The sequence below is a fragment of the Puma concolor genome, chromosome A2 (assembly GCF_028749965.1).
Source record: "Puma concolor isolate L17-30 chromosome A2, mPumCon1.1.hap2, whole genome shotgun sequence".
NCBI lineage: Eukaryota > Metazoa > Chordata > Mammalia > Carnivora > Felidae > Puma > Puma concolor.
Genome location: NC_141668.1, coordinates 36,481,619 through 36,504,788, shown reverse-complemented (window position 1 = coordinate 36,504,788; position 23,170 = coordinate 36,481,619). Strand labels below are relative to the sequence as shown.

General features: G+C 38.7%; 1 protein-coding gene across 1 annotated transcript in view; it reads left to right on the top strand.

The window, feature by feature from the left end:
* The window catches only part of MDFIC (MyoD family inhibitor domain containing), an 87,799-nt gene that overhangs the window by 40,705 nt on the left and 23,924 nt on the right, over positions 1-23,170 (top strand). The window contains exon 4 of the mRNA XM_025929312.2: positions 12,565-12,843. Coding sequence (XP_025785097.2) covers positions 12,565-12,843 — 279 coding nt within the window. The remainder of the gene's footprint in view (positions 1-12,564; positions 12,844-23,170) is intronic.

Genomic DNA, 23,170 nt, shown 5'->3' with positions numbered 1-23,170 from the left:
TTGAAGTAGCCCTGTAACGGGGTGGGGAGCGGGGGTGAAATTTCATCTTAGGAGAAGACAAGTTGAGAATGAGGAAATAGTGTTATTTTTTACCTAGTCCTTTCCATATTGAAACCTTTCTATTATGTTTAACCTGTCATCTGTTGCTCACGTGTAAAAAAGAATTTAAAATTCGTATGTGTGAATCTGCCTCCACAGGTTTGGAAAACTTCACTGCACTGTTTTTCTGAAAATTGTTTTCAGTTACGTGGGATAAGCAGCTAGTTTATTACTTCCTTATGGAGGAAGCTCTCCAGGATCTCCCCTAGGAGTTGGACATGATCGTTAGGGCCATTCCAGTCTTAGAGTCAATTCTGAGAACTTTGGATTCCTAAATCTTTAAATTAGATCAGAGAGAGCATCACCTGTAATGAGAACTGTTCTTAGAATGAAAGCACAGAGGTTTCCTTGTCTCGGACCCTATCTTCAAGGAATTTATTGAAGAGTGGAAAGCTATCCCAATAACAAATACTCACCAGTGAACTTTGAGGGTTATGACCTATATTAAAGCTCTGGGGAATAACAGTGGAATTTACTTTTTTTCTGATTTACCTTGTATAAGCTACCAGAAATAAATTTCTTTTTAAATGTTCAGTTAGCAGTGCATCGTTTCCTCTACCTGATTCCCTGTCTTCTAACTGGAACTTCACTTGCAATTCTGCTGCTCCAACCTCAAAGAGATACGAGTTTTACTTGTACATTAAGTTGGATTTACTGTTATTAAAGGGCAGGGAGAAAACTTTCAGATATATAATTTGGTACTGACTTTTTAATGCTGTTTTCAGGAAGGTCACTTAACTAGTATTTTTGATGCATTTCCCTACATATTGTATGATATCTGTAACTGAATCTTTAATTCCCTTGTTATAACGGAGAATTTCTTGAATCCTTGCTATAGCTCCACCATCCTTATATTATGCTTTTACAGCAATTCCCTAGACTCGTGAAGGTGAAGGATGAAGTTTATAATGGTATTGAATACCAAACTGTTGCTTGATTTATTCAGGAAGGTTGTTACATACTGGGATCAAGTGACAGCTTAAAAGCTAGTATAATTCATCATCATCAGTTATTTTCACTGGGTGTCCACTGGGTGCTGAACACTGTACATGGCTCTTTGTCAGCAGGTATGTGCCTGATAAGGTTGATGGAACTCTAAGAAGACGGAATCTTGTCTTTAAGGCACTTGCTGTATAATCAAAGGCAAGTCAGCAAATGCCCAGTGTTAAGCTCTGTATACAAAATGTGTGTAACTAAAAGTACTTTATCTTTTTGAAGGGTTCTTGTCAGTAAATTGAGGTCCTGCTCTCCTTAATAGCCATACTGGCACCAGAAGAAAGTGGGTGATGTTGGACGGATCAAGATTAGGTGTCAGTTATGGTCCAGTCTTTGCTTGACCAGCACATATTTATGTGTGTGTCTACATACAGATACTTTTTGTTTCCGTGCATATGGATTCAGAATATTCTTAATGAGATCCAATTATCCTTTCAACAAACACGTGTACTCCACCTGTCCCTAATGAGAGATGAATCAAAGTCACATTCAGATGATGCATCTAGAGCTAGCGTCATACGGTCATTGTTCTGCACACCTCTGGGTGATATTTATTCCTCCTTTGACATGGTTCAGAAATGTGGTCTCAAATCAAATTTGGATTTAGCTCCTTATGGTCTTGCGACTTATGTTTGAAAACAAATCTAACTGTATGATGGTAAAGGAAGTACAGGGCAGCTGTAGTGTAAACTCTCAAGTACAGTACTGATCTGGGGAATGTCCGTGTCAGTCTGGTGAGGGATAGTACAGAAGCATCTCTTTATTGAATGTTTCCCTTGACCTTGGCCTGGGTGCTGTAGGCAGTAGATGTGCTTCCTCCAGGATCATCTGCTAAGAAGATTTCCCTTGTTGGGTGTCCCTCATGGCCCTTTCCTCAAGGAAGGGCTTCGAGGAGGATTCCTTTGTTAGGGATTTTAGCAGTTCTCTTCTTGTTAACAAGGACTTAGATTCAGGGATTGCCTTTTGGTGGAACTGTCACAAGCCTTTATTTTCTAAGCTAGAGATTTTTCTAGCAATGTAATTTCTTTAACATCTTTGTTATTTATCAATCTCCTTTTGGGGGAGGTGATGGGGTAGGACTTCATTTTCTGGTAACTGGCATCAAAAGTTGGTTGAATAATCTTTGACTCTGGTCCCTTGACCTGCCATCTGTGTTTTTGCGCTCTGATCTCCTCCTGTCTCTGCGTACTGGCTTGCCGTCACTAGCTCCTTCTGTGGTTGGTGAGGCTTGACCCCGTGGTCGCTCCTTCCTCAGGCTGTATCCCTCGTGAATGAGTTATGTGAACTACTGAGAGGCAGTGAGTGCGGGAGGCACTGCAGCTGGGAGTCTCAAGCCTTTCTTGAGATCAGCACACTCAATTTTGACTGAATACATAATTTGGTTGCTGAAATCCAGTTACCATGTATGACTCTCTGAACTCTAGTGGTCCCTCCTCACTGGCTACTAAGGCTCTTGCTTAGGGTTGTATGTCTGTGAATTGCACCAAGGCAAGTAGAGGCCAAAACCTACTCTTCGTCTACTCATTCAGGTATGCAATCAGGCAAGGAAGGCTTTTGAAATTTGTGCAGAGGGGAGCACCTGTTTGGATTTCCCACAATAGCAAATTTATATGTGTGTTGCTGGCTTTGTTTGTGTTGCTTGAAGGTAAAAGGAGCTCCCTTGAATGAAGCTGCCTGCTTTCTCCAGGTGGCTGTTACCATGGCCAGTTAGAATGGAGTTTATTGTTTTATTGCAGCAGCTACTGAAGGCCATAAGAAGTCCGATATACCAATTTGTGAGTTTTCTGCAGAGTACTCCAAAGCTCCAGCCTCAGTATGCACATGATTTCTGTTCGAAGAACTGATGGCTACTCACTTCAATGCACCACTTTGCTACTGGTTCACAGTGACTACTGATTTTCTAGGGTAGGATGTATTGATTCTCATCTTCCCCATTCTTGGCTTTACTTAACTAGTTTCACACTTTAATAGCCTACTCTCGATGCAGTTTTTTATACTGGATCAGAGTTCTTAGTTTCAAGGTTTTTTTGACTTGTATCCTTGCCTTACTGGAGAGCCCTCATCCCATGGAGGAGGGCTAAAGTCACTTGAAGGCAGGGATGATCCAGGACCTATGTCAGAAAGCAATTCTGCATCTACCCAAGTGTGTCAATGTGTATCTTCAGTTGAAGCCTAAGAGTGCTGCATGCTTCTTAATGGGAGGTGTTCTTACATGCTTTGTGGTCCTTGAAATCTGTAATTAGTATATAAAACCTCAGGATGGATTCTGGAGTGTCAGATATGTGGGGTTTTCAGTGTATACTTCCCTTAGTTGTTACCAACACTAATTTTACTGCAGTGTATGTTGTTTGAAGTTTGTAGATGCTGCATGTGGTTAAATAAGGTATTTCTGATGTGTTAAAGATATGTGAATGTGTCCTATTCCATTGTGATAGATAATCAGGTGCTGTTATTAATTTTTATTTTTTTAATGTTTATTTTTGAGAGAGACAGACAGAGACAGAGTCTGAGTGTAAGCTGGGGAAGGGCAGAGAAAGGGAGACACAGAATCCCAAGCAGGCTCCAGGCTCTGAGATGTCAGCACAGAGCCCCACATAGGGCTTGAACTCACAAACCATGAATCATGACCTGAGGTGAAGCTGGATGCTCAACCGACTGAGCCACCCAGGTGCCTCAATAATCAGGTGCTTTTAAAATGATTACTTATAAACATGGTATTAATAATTTTTTTTAAAAATCTTTTTCCTTAAACCTATGGTGAAACACCAACAAGGTCAAAGAAATATTTAACTTATGGTCTGAAGGTTGAAGTATGAGTAGTTGTTCTCTGATACTTGTCTTCCTACTGTTTTCAGAATTCCAATTCTGAAACATAACACAATTATAGGATTTTTCAAACTTCTGCTTGCCCAATAATTGTTTTTTTTTCTTAAACCAAAGAAGTGCCTTTTATAACTTACAAAACAAAAAACAATAAAATTTTAGGATGTAAAATAGATTTCTGGAAGAATATGACTTTGTGTTGCCTTTTTATTTGTATGTTTTCTCTCCTACAAGAAAAGGCTGCTTAGGCGATATATATATATTTTTTTTTTAATTTTTTTAACGTTTATTTATTTTTGAGACAGAGACAGAGCATGAACGGGGGAGGGTCAGAGAGAGGGAGACACAGAATCTGAAACAGGCTCCAGGCTCTGAGCTGTCAGCACAGAGCCCGACGCGGGGCTCGAACTCACGGACCACGAGATCATGATCTGAGCCGAAGTCGGCCGCTTAACCGACTGAGCCACCCAGGCGCCCCTATATATTTTTTAAATGTAAGTAGATAGGCACTTTTTTTTTTAGATATGTATCATATAGTTGCAAATAATTATAAGTAGAGGATATTTGATCAGTTGAATCAAATGGTAGAAATACCTGAAAACATAGGGATACCTACCGTAGCAGAACGACCCCATCTTCACTATGGGATTATATCAGAAGACCGTGTGATCTGTTAGTACATAAATAAAGCTTGTAGGTAACAATCCATAATGAAACTTGCTAACTTAAACTGAAAAATACTCTGTTCTCAAATGTACGAGTGGTGGGCTCATGTTATCCACATAAGTTAGCTAGAATCCATGATGTGTAAGAGCTGGCATAAAGTAAGGCCAAATATGTCATTCATTTCGGGATGGAAACAAGCATTCAAGAAAAGCTACACTTGGAGGGAATACAATAAAAATTGTTTGTTCATTGGCTTACTGCTGGGGACTTTTCAGTAAAACATGTAAATCTTAAAATGCCAATGAGGGGGCGCCTAGGTGGCGCAGTCGGTTAAGCGTCCGACTTCAGCCAGGTCACGATCTCGCGGTCTGGGAGTTCGAGCCCCGCGTCAGGCCGTCAGGCTCTGGGCTGATGGCTCAGAGCCTGGAGCCTGTTTCCGATTCTGTGTCTCCCTCTCTCTCTGCCCCTCCCCTGTTCATGCTCTGTCTCTCTCTGTCCCAAAAAAATAAATAAACGTTGAAAAAACAAAACAAAACAAAACAAAAATTTTAAAAAAATGCCAATGATTTTCCTTATTTTTTAATATATTTTTCAATCAAGTCATTATTCTTTCTGAACAATGAAAGATACTGTGTATTTTTTTTGAAACCTGTTATTTCATAAAAAGGTCTTGCATTGATTTATAGGGGGAAAAACCCCTAGTAACAGAATTAAAAAAAAAAAGCCTAATAGTAAATCAGAAAGAAATGATAGGAAAATTATATAGAGAAGAGTAAGGAAAGAGAGTAACTGTGGTACGAAACAGGAAAGTGCTAATAAAGTGTCCATACCCATGAGGACCTGTCACTTTATCTCATTTTGCTAGTGAAGGGCCTCATGCCCAGGGAGATGAAGTACCTTTCTCAAGCTTACAGAACTGGGAAATACTGACTCTAGAATTCAACCCCTCATGAGTCTCACTGAAAACCTATCTTCCCACCATCTGCTAAAGCCAGTGTCTCATTTGAGGAAAACAGTAGCAATTGTGTACAAATTGCTCCTGATGTAAAGGTGACCAATTTGTCCCGGTTCACCTGTCTTGTTTTAAAAACTAAGAGTTCTGCATCCCAGCACCTCCCTTAGTCCTGACCAAATGGGATGGTGGTCACTCTACTGGATTTCCTACCAGCCATGGTGAGGCTAAAAATTGTCTTTGAGCAGCAGAGTAATGCTGGGAGACTTTTCCTGCAGAACTGCATGATGCACGACTATCCCTCAGTAATAACTGGCTTCTGCATGGTAAAGCTAGCTCATCTGCTGTCTTCTAAGACAAACCCCAGGCTGTGGGTTTGACAGTGGTCTTTCTACTGCTACTAATGTACTGTTTCTTTCTAGTGAAATGTGGTATCTTTTAAGTCATTTGGGCTAGGGGCAGTTCATATATATGTATTTAGAATTTGCGTCGTTGTTAATAGGATTTGATAGAAGCTGTAATGTTTGGTAACATTGTTTATAACAGCGAGTCCCAGCATTAATCCCATGACTGAATAAAAGTTTATTTCTCATGGAACAGTATAAGATGAGCATACTAGGTCAGTGAGAGGCTCTTCTCCCTGCTGCCATGCAGATTCCTTCTGTTTGTTTTCTCCAAAATGCCTAAGATATTTCCCACTGCTGTGGTCAAAGCTGGGTTGCTGGCTAGTGCAAGAAAGAAAAGTATAGAGGACACACCCAGGGCTTAGGCCCAGGCCTGGAAGTGGCGGAAATAATTTCTCCTCTCATTCTTTCAGAGTGAACATGGATATATGGCTGAACTGAACTGCAAGGAAGACTGGGAAATGGGTTAGCCAAGAACCCGGGACAATGGGGAGCATGGAATTGGGGAAAAGCTAGCAGTCCTCCCTCCTTTGAGCAATTCTTCATTATGGTTAAGGACTTTCTTAATTATTGATTCTCCAAACAACTTGTCAAGTTTTATCCTTTTGTTTGGGAAGTATTTGCAACCCCTACCACTGATAAGTGATGAATTACTGTTAAAAATGCTTTCATCATAAGAGAGTCTCTTCCATCTTGTACATTTCAAATTGCGTAGAGAGAATTTGATTGGGCTTCTCAAACCGATCAATGTTCCAAAAAGGACACAATTGCAAAATATATTTCACTATGTTAATATATACATTAAATAAAATGAAGATGGAAAATATAACACGTGATGAAAAAGTTCAGAGGCTCAAGAGATAAGTCAAAATTTTCAGAAAGACCTTGGGTGGGGAGGGGGGGCAGAGAACTAAGGAAACAGGTAGAAAATGCCAGAAGCTTTCAGACTGTGTAAGGGCTAAGATGCTGGGTCTATCTAGGGTACACTGAGAAAGGCTTGTATCAAGCTGAGGAACAGAGTTAGCCATTATTTTAACTTTTATTTTAGTTGATTTTAGCCTAAATCTTACATTATAACAAAGATAATTCTATCACATTAGTGCATCTCGAAGAGATTTTTTAAGCTATTGGGTATTGACGCGTATTATATGTATATACAATAAAACACCACTTTATTTATATATAATCTCTACTATTTTAGTATGTGTGCACATGTGCATGTTTGTCTCTGTCTCATAGTGACCATGGAGTTACATAATATTGGGCATCCAGAAAAGCTTTGTCACCTATCTCTGGGAAGAGTAAATTCAGTTTATACCAAGTCACCCCCTAACAGTATTCTATTTTGATAATTTGGTTACAATTTTAAATTCTAAGCATTTAACTTTTTTTCATATGCATACAACCACCATTTAAAGTGGGCAAGTGGTATGAGAATTCTTTTGTAATTTTATTAAATCTGATTTGTGCAAGAGACCAGTGACTGAAGAGGTCTTGCACATGCTAATAGATTATATGCTATAACAAAATGTTGCTTTATATTGCCGCTCAGGCAGCTACAGTTGCAAGTGTAGTTATTACTTGCTGCAATATCACCCAGTTTCAAAAAAATTATCAAAAGAAGTTCATGCTATTGACTCATTACTCCCATATTTATTATTCTTACTGAAAATCACTAGATTTAATTCTATTGGTTTCCTCCCTGATTGAAAACATTTGAACCTAGAAAGCACAGTATTTCTTAAGACATTTGTAACTATTCATCACGGATATTAAAATTACAATCATGCGGCATTGTGTGAGCACTGGTAAAAAAAAAAAAAAAAAATTCTTTACACATATGGTAAGCGGGTGACCAATGCTATCCAGGTTTGAAGATGCTGAATGTTCATATAACTGGTATTTGAAATTTTGATGTGTATTGCATTAGTTACTGAATGTCAAGAATACATTTTTTTGCTCATATAGAGTAAGTTTAAAATGGGGTCTTTTGTAGAAGCACCCATCCTGTTTAGAATGATATAACAGATGCTGAATGTTCACATATCAAACAAAATGCCAGCTTTCTGTAGAAAAGAGGTGTCAAAAAGTTTCTTTGTACCTTTAACGCATGTGATTATGTAGTACAAAATGCAGAGTTTGTAAAATTTCTTGAATATACAGGCAAAAAAATGAATAATTCAAAACAACTCATAAGTTCTACATTCTATTGTCCCTTTATAACGCAGGCAGAAGATAGCAGTGCGCTCCCAATAGAGCTGAATTTGCACAAGTTACACCTCGGAAAATGCCAGATGGTCTATGGTCTACTTTTGAGAGCTGTCACATATGTAAAGATTTGAAAAAAGAAAGACAGCTGAATGAGAGCAGTGGATCATTAAAGGGAGAGTGAGGGTCCCTAGGCATCACTTGTGTTTTAAGAAGCATTGTGTCGTTCCCATATTACTGGGTTTTTTTTTTTTTTAAAGCCATACACAACTTTTACACAATAAGGAAAAGAAATCTATTTAAAGCCAAGTAGTTAGGGTTTAATCAATCAGATGTTTTTGTTCTTTGAGAATAAAATCCTGTTTCTGACTTGGTTTTGCTTAGAATTTGACTCTAAGATTCAAGTCACACCCATGAAAAATTAGCAGTGAACTTAAAATAAATGTTAATATAGCTAATATACTTAGGGTTTATCCATTTTTAATTTGACTTACATACTGTATGTATCTGCCCAAATCCTAAAACTAAGAAATTATTTTAATAAAAAAAAACTATTATTATTAAAAAAACCAAACTGGCATAAAGAGATAATATTTGGTTACCTGACCATAATACAAACTATAGTTAAAATAATTAGAGGACAGTGAAACAAAAATGAATGTACTTTGATTTATCTGCCAACAGAAATAGATATCATTTTGAAGATTGAAATGTAGATAAATCATTAAGGATGTGTTTGAATACCACTTGAGCCATATCTGGTAATTTGCAAATAGTCAATTTTGATAGTAGAGAAAGGTCAGATCTGTCAGTGTGAGAATTTGGTGGCAAGACAGTTGTCTTTTACCACCTTTTTTAAAAAAATTTACTTATTGGAATGTTTTAACTAGTACATAGTAGTTTTAAATTTATCTTGGATTATGGACCGTTACAGGATATTTTTGGTTGATAAGTCTCCTTAATATTGGTCAATTGGATATTTCAATTTAACCAAGCTCTCGGATTGCTTTTGAAATATTCTTTTCAGAGAAAACGTGGCCCAAACATTCCATTTATTTGGTGAAATTACTGGTAAGTGCTCTGAAAAGAACACCACATTACGTTTGACTATCTTCTCTGGCATCCCTTTAAATACATATGCATAACTATGTGTATTCAATAGCAGTCATTAGGGTGTCCTTCTAGTTGATACAAGCAAGTTACAGGAGCGACAGATTAATCTCTAGATCAAATGATTGCACACTCATAAGAAATAGATCTACCTTTGCAGATGCCTTGTCGATATTTAACAGAAGGGCATATATGGCTGCTAAACAGAGAAGTAAGTTTTTTTTTCATCAAGAGTAAGGAGAAAAACAAAATATTTTGATACATTTTACCACCATTACTTTACTTTTTAGACAGTCATTTTCCTTTATCACTGAAGAACTGAAAAACTTTAAGGGAGCTCATAGGTTAGTTTAATAAATCAGGTATTAATGTTAACAGATTTTGTACGAAAGCATGCTTTTGTTAAGTAAAAAGAAAAAGAATGTCTTTTTTCTTAAAATATGCACATTCATGAGTTAGCATGTTTTGATATGTTAAGATGTTTTTCTTCAAGAGACAGAGGATATGTGAACAGGAACGGAGGTAAACAATGTGTGCTAGAGATTTACTCAAGTGCAAACTGTCTTTGTCAAAAATATATACCAAGTCTTAGCTAATCCCCAGAACACAGATAATCAGACATGGTCAATGCCACATATAATTGTTACTGCTTTGCATGCAATACTTTTCTCAATTGAAGAGTTCTTAGTATTCAGATGTAATATACATTTCATAACTGCTCATATTCATAAATGGAAAAGAAGATTAATTAAACCAGCACTTTTAGATTTGAAATTGCAGGAAATTATAAAATAGTAAAATTTTGGGAACAAATTGTTTTTGTTGGTGGTTTTTGCTGAAGTGCGATGATGGGTAGCTTTGCTTAGGGGCTACTCAATCAAGGTGAATGTTGATTTTAATAATTTCATTATGTAACCAATGTAAAATAACACTGGGGGTGGGGGGAGTTAGGGCTCTTTAGCTACAAACACTAGATTCCATTTTGGCTAATTTAAATAGAAAATAAATTTATTAACATACAGGCCCTCCAGGGGCGCCTGGGTGGTGCAGTCGGTTAAGCGTCCGACTTCAGCCAGGTCACGATCTCGCGGTCCGTGAGTTCGAGCCCCGCATCGGGCTCTGGGCTGATGGCTCGGAGCCTGGAGCCTGTTTCCGATTCTGTGTCTCCCTCTCTCTCTGCCCGTCGCCCATTCATGCTCTGTCTCTCTCTGTCCCAAAAATAAATAAACGTTGAAAAAAAAAACATACAGGCCCTCCCAAGAGTTACACAGCCACACATCATTCCCATCTATTCAATGGGGCTTCTTTGTTGAAAACCCCACTGCTAGACTATCGGTTCATTGGTCTGATAGGAAGTGGACATCAGACACTGCACCCCACTGCCGAGACCAATAAATGCTTTCTACATGGTCTGTGCTGAGGGTTTCCACCTCTCTGGTGGAGGTGGCTGCCTTCTTGCATTGGCCTTTCTGCATGTAAGTCATACTTGTGCTTAGTAGAACTTAGGTCACATGCCTGCCCTTTAGCTGCAGAGGAGTCTAGGAATGGAATAGAGGAATTTACCAAAAATCCATGAGGGTGTTCAGAAATGCCAGGCAGCACCAATGATGAATAGTCATCCTGCTTTTTTTTATGATTCATTGTCCAAACAACCAATTAGTTTGTCCCTCCTTAGTGTCATGATGTTAAAATAGTCTTATATTTTTTCAATCTGAAAGGTTTTGCTTTTCATAGATAGGCATTTAATACACCCGTAATTTATTTGGTTAAGGAATACATGCCCTTAAATGTGTGCACACATTTATATTGGGAACTCTCTCTGCTTATCCCCTGGTTTATGTGTCTGTGTCTGAACCATCAGCTCACTGCTTTAGCTCCTGTTGGTTTTGTGATAAGACTATATATGTAGTAAGTCAAATGCTGCAACCCTCATTTTCTTTCTGAAAATTTCTTTAGTGATGGTTGATTACTCTTCCTCATAAATTCTTGAATCAGCTTGTCAAGTTCCCTCAACAAGCCTGTTGTTTTATGGGAATTACACTAAATAAATAAATTGGGGAGAATTCACATTTATATGCTCTACAGTTAGTAGTATATTTTTTAATGTCCTTCAGTATTGTTTTATAATTTTTGCCAGAAAATCTTGCCCATTTTGTCCTAGCTTAATTCTTAACAGTGTTTTTCTTGGCTTTGTTTTTTGTTTGTTTGTTTGCTTGTTTGTGTTTTGTTTATGATATTGTGAAGAGTTCATTTTTTCTTGTATATTTGCTATTTGGTTTCTGTTGGCCTAGAGGAACTTTTTTTTAATTTTAATATGGTTGATCTTGTATATACCTTGTTAAATTCTTTGTGTTTCAAGATTTATAGTCGCCTAAATTTCCCCTAGAACATTCAAATTAGGTATAGTCTCAAAAACATTTTTTTTCAGACCTGTTACTTCTTTTTCATATTTATTGTTTTCGCCAGGACCTCTAGTGTAATGTCGAATAAGAGGGGTGAAGCTGGGCTGCCTTTTCTTGGTCTTGACCTAAATGGGAGTGTTTCTATAGTGCTGACATTTAACTCTGGCAGATGTGTTTTATCAGATTAAGGAAACTGTCTTCTATTCCTAACTTTTCATAAATGGTTTATTTTTATATCAAATTGAAGAATACATATAGAAAAGGTTTTCTTCTCCAGGATTTAAAATAAAATTGAAGGGGTGCCTGGCTGGCTCAGTCGGAAAAGCATGTGATTCTTGATCTCGGGTCCTGAGTTCAAGTGCCACATTGGGTGTAGAGATTACTTAAATAAAAACCTTTAAAAAAATGAAGTGAAATTGAAAAGAAAAACAACTATATTTCCTTCTCTATTGTCCAGCTTTGACATTTGAATTCATTGTTCTTTCCCTTTTATCTCAAAAGACAATTAATTACTTTAACCCATTATCAGAGATATTGAGATAATATTGCTGTTTCTAGAACCCTAAAGTGGGGCCTAGTATATAGAAGAAAAACATTTGCTGTTGATTGGGTGTGGAACAACTTTTTCAGATTTCCAACTTAAATTTTCTTAAAAAAACAAAAGTCTTTCCTGCTATTTTCCTATTCCTTGTGTCAAGTCACTTCTGATGACCCTGTTCCCACTTTGCCTTTTGTACTAATTGTTTTCTCTGTGTCCATGTTAATTAATATTTCCTTTTTCTCCACCTTCCACTTTTTAGTACCACGGGCGAAACACAGGGGGAAAAGAAAAAGTCTGTTACTGAATATATTTTGATGGTTTTCAAATATTTTTTTAACTGGAAAAACTTTTCCTGTTCTTTAGCCCAACCTCAGCGCCTGCCTCAGCTTCAAGCGTCCCTACAGGAGCCAAGTGAGGAGGAAGGCGGCAAGATAAAGAACGGCCCCACTAGTCTCAGCAACGGAAATGGAATTCACCACCACGGGGCCAAAAACGTATCTGCGGATAATCGAAGACTTTCAGCACCTGTTTCTAACAAAATGCATAGAAAAATTCAGTCCAGCTTGTCCGTCAACAGTGATATCAGTAAGAAGAGTAAAGTTAATGCTGTCTTTTCCCAAAAGACAGGCTCTTCACCTGAAGGTACGTTTGAGATACATGCTTTTTTTTTAAATTTTTTTTAACGTTTATTTATTTTTGAGACAGAGACAGAGCGTGAACGGGGGAGGGTCAGCGAGAGGGAGACACAGAATTTGAAACAGGCTCCGGGCTCTGAGCTGTCAGCACAGGGGCCCGAACTCACGGACCGCGAGATCGTGACCTGAGCCGAAGTCGGCCCTCAACCGACTGAGCCACCCAGGCGCCCCAAGATACATGCTTATTTTATTTGACCAGATGTAAAATCATATTCACCAATAACTACTTGATCAAGCAAACATGAATGAAGAATCTTGCTTATCTTTCAAACAGGAGTTTTGGTAAAACGCAACATCTGCCTAGGGAAACACAGGCTTGGAAAGGAAGTGTTAGCAACTGACATCCTGCTTTAGATTATTGTCTTCTAGAGTGAACAGTCAGGACTTTAAATAGAACTCCTATACCTATTTTTTTTAATACCACATCTGAACATACGAATGCAGCATTCTGGTGGTGTGTGCATGTGTTCTCTCTGTCCCTGATTCATTATGATGTCCTGTGGTTCAGAAATGACTTGCTTGTATTTTTGTCTTGCAAATCAGTTCTTAAATACGCCCAAGTAAAATGAGGAAAGGATTAGGTAATTTCCATCCTCTCACCAGGGATGGGCCCGGTGATCTGTTGCTTCACTGAGGAGCATCTTCCAGCCCCCGGTGTTGTCACCCCTCCAGGCCCACCTCATTGCCCATTCACTTTGGTCTGGTTGTGGCCTCTCCTCCCGAGGTACATGGGTGTTCTTTGACCTCTGGGGAATTACTGATTAGGTCTTCAATGTGCTTCATCCTGTCCTTGGCCAGGTTCAAGTCAGGTTAAATACTATGAACGTGAGAAAGCTTTTATTAGAACACAAACCCATCCAATGATGGGTTTACAGCCCACAGACTCCTTTCATAAAAATGGCTTGCTGTGTTATATTTTGTTAGAGAAGAATAGCCTCCCTACCATGTGTAAGGTCCCAGATTTCACCCAGCCTATCCATGTTGTTCTATTCTTCCTCTTTCCTCTCCTTTTAGCAGTTCTTGGGGATCAAAAACCTCACATCTGCATTTTACATACAGATACAGGTATATATTTCCTCCTCTGGTTCAGATCTATATGTGATTCTCTTTTTCTAATTCCCCTTACCTTTCAATTTTAATTACCATGAAATTTTAAATAAGGCAAATTCTGTGGATGCCTCTGTGAAGTTGGCCATGCTTATTCATAGAGATAAATTGAGTTGTAAATAGGAAATTGTATTGAGAGTTACCAGTAAGGAGCGGGAGAAAGGATATTACATTTTGGCTACAGGTGTCCCAGACTCAACTGAGGTAAAGTGTTAGGTTGATCAAATGATATGATAATAAGTGGTCTGCATAGTTCCAGGTCAGTGACACTACTTTCCAAACTAATTAGATTGAAAGGGACATGATTGACACTTTAAAATGAGTTTGACATGCAAGCTGTATGGTCATCTCGGAAGCAGAGGTAGGCTGTTAACTAAACTGGCTCTCCAAGGAGTTGGGAAGGCAATGCAATTTTCTTTAGAGTATCTTTGCTTCCCAGTGATTGGGTGAAATAATTGAAATCTACTTGTTTTATACATTTGAATTTACTTATTACAGCCTTAACCTCTTCTTTTCCATTTGATATTTACTTATTGTAAAGAATGGTGTATCAGTCCTACCTGAATTGTATCAATCAATCCAACCTGAAATAGCTTATGGAACTTTTAGATTGTCCTTGTTTATTTTTAATTCTGTGTCTGAAGTTATTTCTAATGGAAGAATGCAGCTTCCTAAGTAACATAGGAAGGAAGAGGAAAATCGATAGTGTTGAAATGAAATAGAGTTGTGTTCTCCCCCTTTCTCTCCCAGGCCTGTGAGTGTATGAGGGAGATAAGGATAAGGGAAGTCCCTTGTCATCCTCCTCTTTATCACCACATCTTTTCCAGGTTGGATTGGGGAATGAGGAATGTGAAACACAAATGAAGATGTCTAAATATATTGTACGTCATTCTATCCAGAACGTTGCTGTGAGGGTATAGGATTTAGCTGATTGTATGTTGTTGTGATTGCTCAAATCTAGATGAACATGTCCCCGTTTCTTGTGTTCTCCAGCTTGGGCATCCTCATGCTTTTTGATGCTGTTTAAAGTTGACTCCTGATTTTCAGTTTTGAAGTTCAGTTTATTCTCTGGCAATTTAGTTGTAGGGAAACAAAAAGTACAGACCTGGTAGATGGCAAATGAAATGACAAAGTGCCGGCCACCAGCTAGCTGGGCGACTTGCATTTCTCAGGGGGCTGCTTTTTCTATGAAGTGGTTTGGAGTAGGAATCTTCCAAGTTAGGTTGAGTTCAGGATTCTGTGATGCCATCCCCACAGCAAAACTGCTTCACTTCAGTGCAGGTTTCTTGCTCTGCAGAATGTGATTCCTGGTTGAGCAGAAATTTAATACTTGCTGAGTAGGCCCGGGCAAGGGCAGGAATGGTTCTGATGAACAGGGAGAGCATCTGGATTTCAGGAGGTATGTCACAACAGTAGGTCTTGAACAGGCTTGATTTAGGACACTGATAAAAGTGGATACAAATTATGTTTTTAAAAATGAGAGATTTGTTTTCTCTTTTTGTTACATTTTCTTAAGTCCTTATTGTCTACGCCTGTTCCTCCTACAGTAACAGGAGCAAATGAATAGCAAAATAATATTCACTCAATTCAGCTCAAAGACAGCTAACCACAGTTTGACGGTGTGATTTCTAGACAAACGGTGCCTGTGGTTATTTTTGTGTTACACATAAATAATATTGACAGGGGCGTTTTTTCTGGTTCAGAAGATGGAATTAAATATGAAACTATTTTATTTCGCTTCATTAAAAAAAGTAAGGGCCTCTTTGCAGACCAAATTTTGAAAAACCCTTAAGGTGTGGGCCCCCTTGGGGTGCCGGGGTGGTTCAGTTGGTTGACTGTCTAGCTTCAGCTAAGGTCGTGATCTCACGGTTTGTGAGTTTGAGCCCCACGTCGGGCTCTGTGCTGACAGCTCAGAGCCTGGAGCCTGTTTCAGATTCTGTGTCTCCCTCTCTCTCTGCCATCTCTGCCTCAAAATTAAACATTAAAGATGTTGGCCCCCTTGCTCACGCAGAGCTTAGGACTTACCCAGCCCCGTACTTGAGTCAGTGTGTTGGCAACATCTTGTAAGATGCAACTGTAGGTTATCTATGGACTGAGCTCAAGTAGTAATGTGTATTGTTCATTCTCTTTTAAACTAGGCTAGCATGATTTCATTGTACCCTCCCAATAGCACTTTAAGTTAATCAGCTCTATGTAATTGTCTTATTATAAATGAGCCAACTGAGGCACAGATGGGTCAGGTGAACCCACTGAAGTCAATTGACAGGTGGTCAGGTGGTAGAAATAAGATGAAACCCCAGACCTTCTGGCTCCACAATCTATGCCCCTAACCACTGATACTTTGCCTTACTGAAAGTCTTTATGAGAAAGGTCGTTACTGGTCATTCCCGCATCACATCTGATGTTGATGGTGTTATCTGTGGATGAGGCAAGGATCTTAGTATACATTTGCCTTCTTGAAGCTTTTCCTACTAAAACTATAAAAACAATTCTCACACTTTTGCCCTAGGCTTGTTTCCCTTTCCTGCCAGACTAAAGTGCCAAAGAGGTTGGACGGAGGTGACTCAAATTTTTTTCTTTATGAAGCTTTAGTGCTGGGCACCATTATAACTTAGAGTTTCCCACCAGTTAATAAGTGATACAGTGTTTTATTCCACACACTTTTATCCTACTCTTCCTTGAAACCAGCACTGGAAAATAAAATAGGTGCTCATATTCATTAAAAAATGTTATTTTAAAAATTTCCTTTTTTGCAATAGAGGAAAAAAAATACCCGTGTTGGAAAATATTGTACCTTTTATTTAAAGTTTATTAAGTAAGTAGATTTCTACTTGTTTTGTGTAAAAATATTTTCATACATCCTTAAATTTTCTGATTGCATCACCCATGTGGAGAGTTTTAAGACTAAATGTTTAAGATTCTTGACCTCTCAAATAATTATAGGATAATTCGGCATCATATAATATTCAAATTGCCAAGGGTTTTCATTAGACTCTAAGACACTTTTCTTATCCTAAGAATGGTAAATCTAACACATTTGAGGTATGCCAGTTACAGCTATATATTTGTGTGAAAATTAAGTTTCAGCAAAGGTGTTTTTAGAATAGACTTTATACCTTTCGGGTTAATATGCCATCTTATATACTTCTCCAACCCCAAAGCTCATTGAACTTAAATTGAACAAGGCAGCCAAGAGCCTTGTGTATATAGAAGTACCCAGGATCTGTCCCATTTTTAATCACACACACAGGCTGTGTGGCCTAGGGATTAGACCACAGACTCTGAAACTAGTCGGCTTAGGTTCAACTATTGGCTTTACCACTGACCTGTGATGTGTCCTGGGGTAGGCTTTGTACCTCAGTGTCTTAAGTGTAAAATGGGGCTGTTATTAGTACCTACCTCATAGAATTGTCATAAAGAGGAGTTGAGTTGATGCCAAATTCATTTGAGTTAGAACGGCAGTCTGGCCCAGATGAAGCACCTGATAAGTATCACTGTTGTCATTGTCATCATTAAGGAGCTCACAAGTGTTGAGAATGTTAACTTCCTGAAGAAGGCAATGCCTGGGTGGACGCTCAATAGATAGATGAGAGAGACATTCAAGGCTGTTAGGAATTAATGTGGTTTGTTCAGATAATCATAAACAGTTTACTGTGATAGAAGCTAAATTAGCCATGAGAGTGGAAATGTGACAAAGGGAAAGTCCACAGGACCCCTGGGATGTCCTGTTCCTCTGAAGCTTTAAAGCAGTCTCTTTGAAGGACACCATTTTATATCCAGTATACATTTCTTTGAAAAAAATTTTCTCTCCATAATGCAGAAATTCCATGGTTGCAGTTATTCAAACCAGATGCCTTCTTACCTGTTCAATATTGCTATCTATTAAGCACCTGCATGCATAGTGCCTTCACAACTTTTAGTATGTTAGAAATAAACTATTGTCATACCTGACATGATGAGTTACTCTGGACTTGTTGAGCTGGGATGCTACCAACCTCTAGGAAGCTTTTAGAACTATGGATGGACTTGAGCCCAGTCTTCCAATTTTACTGGTTCTCTCTGCTTCCTTTTCTTCAAACTATTTTCTTGGTTTCCTTCCTCTCTGACCTATCATTTTAGATTCTTCTTCCTCCCCCTTTTCCGTGTATTTCCCCTTGTATTTGTAGTGTAGCAGTTTTTCACGGTATACCAGAGGGACAGGGCACCTTAGCGTGAGTAGGAGCAGGTGGGGCACACAGCCTTCAAAGTGGATGTGGCACTATTGAGCAGGAAAGTGTGAAAAGCTCAGGAGGTGATCAGATATGTCCTGCCCCGCCTTTCTTGAGAATTGCTGGTGAAATGGTAAAAATATCTTTCCTTGACCTCATCACTTCCCCTACCCTCCTCACCATCTGCAAACCTTGGCACAAGTCCACGTGTTTCAAAGCATGCCTTTACTCCATTGGTTAGAGGTCCCTGTACATGTGGTTAAGGGGTACAAGTAAATGCCCCTCCTTCTTGTCTCCCCTCAACGTGGAATGCTCTCGTGATTTTCCTTGCCTTTTTCACCTGTGTACATTTTTTTTCAGAACTCAACTTAGGCATCATCTCCTGATGCCCAGTTTTGAGTTAATTGCCCCTCTTTTGTGTCCCCATAGCACCTTCCACATACCCAGTGATACTGAAGTTTGTCTTCCTGCCTGCACTAAAATGTAATTTCACTGAAGGCCAAGACCCTGTCTCATTCTTTTTATTTCCAGCACAGTCTAGAGTCTGGCTTGTAATAAGTGTTGAAGCAAGTAAGGAGTATAAACCTGAGAACACAGGTACTTTTTCTTTAACATTCCATAGACATTGTGGTTGAAACCTCAGAAAGGCTGAAATCCTCAAGGGAGAGAGTGTGGAAAGATAAGAGTGCAAATATCAGAGGTCAGAGACAAAAATTCTACTGGGGTAGGACTGGAACTCAGAACTTCTGCCTCTTACCCCCATTGTTTCTTCATTATCCCTTGTGATTTTCAGTCAACAACATGTTGCCAAATCCTAAAAACAAGGGGGAATAAAAGTAAAATTCAAATTGAATTGTTCATTCTTAGTTACATAATACTATAAAATCTTACATTCATTTTCCCCCATAAAACGTCAGGTTTGCCTGTAATTGTAGAAATAACAAGTATTTTAGTGGAAGGATAATAGGATTTTATGAGAGGACTATAGTGTTATAATTTGAGCTTCCAGAAACACACCTCCTCTGACTTTGGCAAGATAGGTTTCTGCTTTCCTCAAAATACTTAGTTTGCTTGGATGATGTTTTGTTTTGTTCTGTTTTCTCAGGCACAGTGCCTTCCATTCCATGTCAAAATGGTTGTGTGGGAGAAAGGTTTAGAACTCTGCTTTCTGAGGCAGTATTTGCCAGTCCATTGGAAAACAGGCTTTTAGTAAATTTCACTGCTCACCCAACAAACTAAATGGAACAAGAGTCATACAGTAGATGGCTACGTGAGGAAAGAAGACATGATCAAAGTTGATCTCAAAGTAGAAATCATTCTTTTTATTTACTTGAGATATTTTATTAATTTGAGATATTTAATCAGCTTTTTAAAAAAAAATTGAAACAATTATCTATCCAAAGTGCTTATAAAATGTGAGTTTTTCCTTTTTTTTTTAATAAATGATGTTTCTAGATACTTGAATACACTGTAGATTTTAGGCAAATAGGTGAACTATATAATTGATGTTCTATAGTAAATTATTCTCTTACCCATCCCTTTAATGATCAAAGAAAAGATTTTATAAGGTTCTGAAATACATATAATTTAACATTTGGAACAGAGATGCCTCAGATAGCTTCATTTGAAATAGCTTACAGTTTTGCAGGCCAGGTTAAAGAAGAGAAGCCATGTATGGATTTTACTTCCTTCACCTTTGGCTTTTTGGTTTTGTAGACAAGTTGCTTAGGCCACTGTTCTAATGATCTAAATTAGTTTAGCATTCACTCAGGAGATGGGTGGGGAGGAAATAAAACAATGAAGATAGAGATAGATTGGCCAGGAAGCTCTGGGGTGTGGGGTGGCAGGGTGAACAGACCATTTAGAAACCCAGCTTCAGAATAATAGGCTAAATGGAAAGGATTGAACAGATCTTGTGACCCTATTCATACACCATGGTTTTAATTTTTTCTTTGATGATGAGAATTTTAGGTGGTGTTTTTTTTTTGTATGTGAAACAGCACTAGGGGATACAGTAGCCAGGCTTCTCTAGAGTAAACTTTGTTTTCTACCCTGTGAGTTGGCCTGAATGTGATAACTGAGAAGCAGAGGTTTTCTTTGGGGTTTCAGGATTAAGGGCTGGGTTAAAACTGAGTAGAACTGAACAGCCGTCAGACCTGCATCTGAATCAGGACTGTCATTAATTTTCTAGTTCAATTAGTTGGAAAAGGGAAAAGAAATGAGGAAATCATGAATAGCTCAGTGTAGTTTAAGGATGACTATGAGTTGAGTTTTAGAACTGTTCGATGCCAAATGATGATACACAATTCAAGAGCATTTGGGAATATATAGTTGGAACTTGGGAGGAGTTAAACCCAAGTATGCTAATTGATATTCTCATGGAGGGAATATTTGAAACTAAATCTGGTTCAGTTTTCTTAAGAAGAGATTTATGAGAAACAGTCAGATGGCGGAAAACTGACTGACTCAGAGATCACTGGAGGCCAGCCAGCTTGGTGGGAGGGGAATGTGGGTTCAGCTTGCGCACTTGGGAGACAATCGCATGGAAAAGTTCAGATTTTTCTCCACAGGTGATGTTAACTAGAGTCAGAGTGAGGCCATGATACTGATAAGATAGCCCTCGGGAGACCTCAGAGGCAAAGAAGTGGATTATCTTGCTGAGAAAAACAATTGGAAAGGTAGTGTCACGGAGGCCAGGGAAAGAATGTAGGAAGGGGACTGTGCCAGATCAGTGACAGGTTCAGCGGGATGAATACTGAAATATTTTATGGGTTTCATTGTGGACATCATTTGGTGACGTAATTTAGAACCATTTGCAGGGAGAAACCAGAATGATGTAGGCTATGGAACACTGAGGAAACACATGGGCAACAGTAGTTCTAGAAAGGCTCAAGTCCAGGGTGGAAGTGTGGGTCCAGCGAGTTTGTTTTTCATTTTAAGATGGGAAAGCTTTGAATGTGTTTACTTTTCGATGGAAAGGATCAAGGAGAGAGGAAAAGTTTGAATACATAAAAAGGTAGTAACATTAACTTCTTGACAAGCCAGCATACATGGGTTCTTTAGAGTTTAGCTCTTTATGTGGTTGGATATCCATTAACAAGGCAAGAGAATTGAGCAACCAGAAAAGCATTTACTGAATTGTTAACCTAGATGACTCCACTCTGTTTGTGGTGTGGTTGATCAATCTTAGAAGACTTCTGAATAACCTCTGTGGAATGACTGGGTATGAGGAAATGTAACTTAAAGTGATTAAAAAGCTTATCTCAAGCCCTCACTCCGACCTCATTCCAGGAGCACTAACTGCCATTTGAATGGGAGGCTTTCACAGGGCGGGCATTTGTGATTCTGAGTTCCAAATTTCTGACTGTTGTCTTTTGGATCACAAGTTCACAAGTGGATGTAAGTTGATAGCTTCTTATACTTTAGTTTGGCAAGACCCTTAATTGAATTTAAATCCTAGCCTCTATATATGTATAGTATAAGAAAGGAAATACATGAACACAAAAACAGGTAAAGAATTAGAAGAGGGGCGCCTGGGTGGCTCAGTTCGGCAGCCAACTTCAGCTCATGAACTCATTACTGGTGAGTTTGAGCCCTGTGTCAGGCTCTGTGCTGACAGCTCAGAGCCTGGATCCTACTTTGGATTCTGTGTCTCCCTCTCTCTCTACTCCTCCTCCACTTGCACTCTATCTCTGTCTCAAAGGTAAATAAACATTAGAAGAAGAAGAAAAGTGTAGGAAAGATGAGTAAAGAAACCACTGCATCATCCAGGAAAATAGAAGACAGGTGAATTTTAAAATATATATAAAGTAAATTTATCTTGTAATGTGGCTTACTCTTTTTCTTTTTTTTTAAGTGTATTTATTTATTTTGAGAGAGACAGAATCCCAGGCAGGCTCAAAAGTGCTATCAGCATAGAGCCGGACACAGGGCTGAAATTCACAAAGTCTGAGATCTTGACCTGAAATCAAGAGTCAGACATTCAACTGACTGAGCCACCCAGGCACTCCTCACGTGGCCTACCTTTGACTGAATTACTATTGTAAGTAAAAGCTTGCAAAGGTTAAAACCTAACCTGTAATAAATTGAAATATTATGATAGTCTCTTACAAAGTAATTCTGATCATTTTTGGCTCACAGGCTTCTTTGAGAATCTGACAAAAATTGTGATCCTTTTCCTCAAGCTTTTAAGAAAGATGGTAAGAAAATCCTGTCAGTTCTTGTGTTGTTCCTGGAAGTAAATTAAGACACTTAACAGTGAAGGTGGTGCAGATGATGGGGAGCCTGAAGAACCTTCAAAGATTTTGAACAAATGAATGGCATGGTCTAACTTAGCATTTTTAAGCATCACCTGCCTCTGTGCTGATAATCCACTGCAGGTACAGAAGGACCAAAGAGGCCTACTGTGTGCCTTTTGCAGTAATTCAGGTGGGAGATAGCTGTGTTGGATCCGGGCAGCAGTTGAAGTGGTGAGATGTTTTTGCATAAGGAGGTATTTGGAAGACGGAGTAAGATTTACTGAACAGTGAGATTTCAGAGAAAGATAGAACTTCAGGATGACTCCTGAGGTGTTTCTTGTTAGTTTGTTTTTTGCCTAAGCAATCTAAAGTAACAAGTTGCCATTAATAGAAATGAGAAGGCTATGGGAAGAACAAGGTTTTGTTGGTAGAGGAAGGTAAGGATTTTGGTCATGGATTTGAGATACTCTTTATTTAACTGGTGATATGAAATAGTTGTTTGAATAGAGGTGTCTGGAATTCAGTGGAATGGTCTGCAGCCTAAGATACATTTTATGATCATCAAGATACAGAATGTTCGACGAATGGGATCTCTGAGGACTGGGGTTCTCAACCTGGGGACCTGGAGGAAGAGCTTCTGGGAAAACCACGTAGGAAGTAAATTACCACTCCCTGGACTTTACCCCCAGAGATTCTAATTCATTTGGAATTGGGGGGAGGC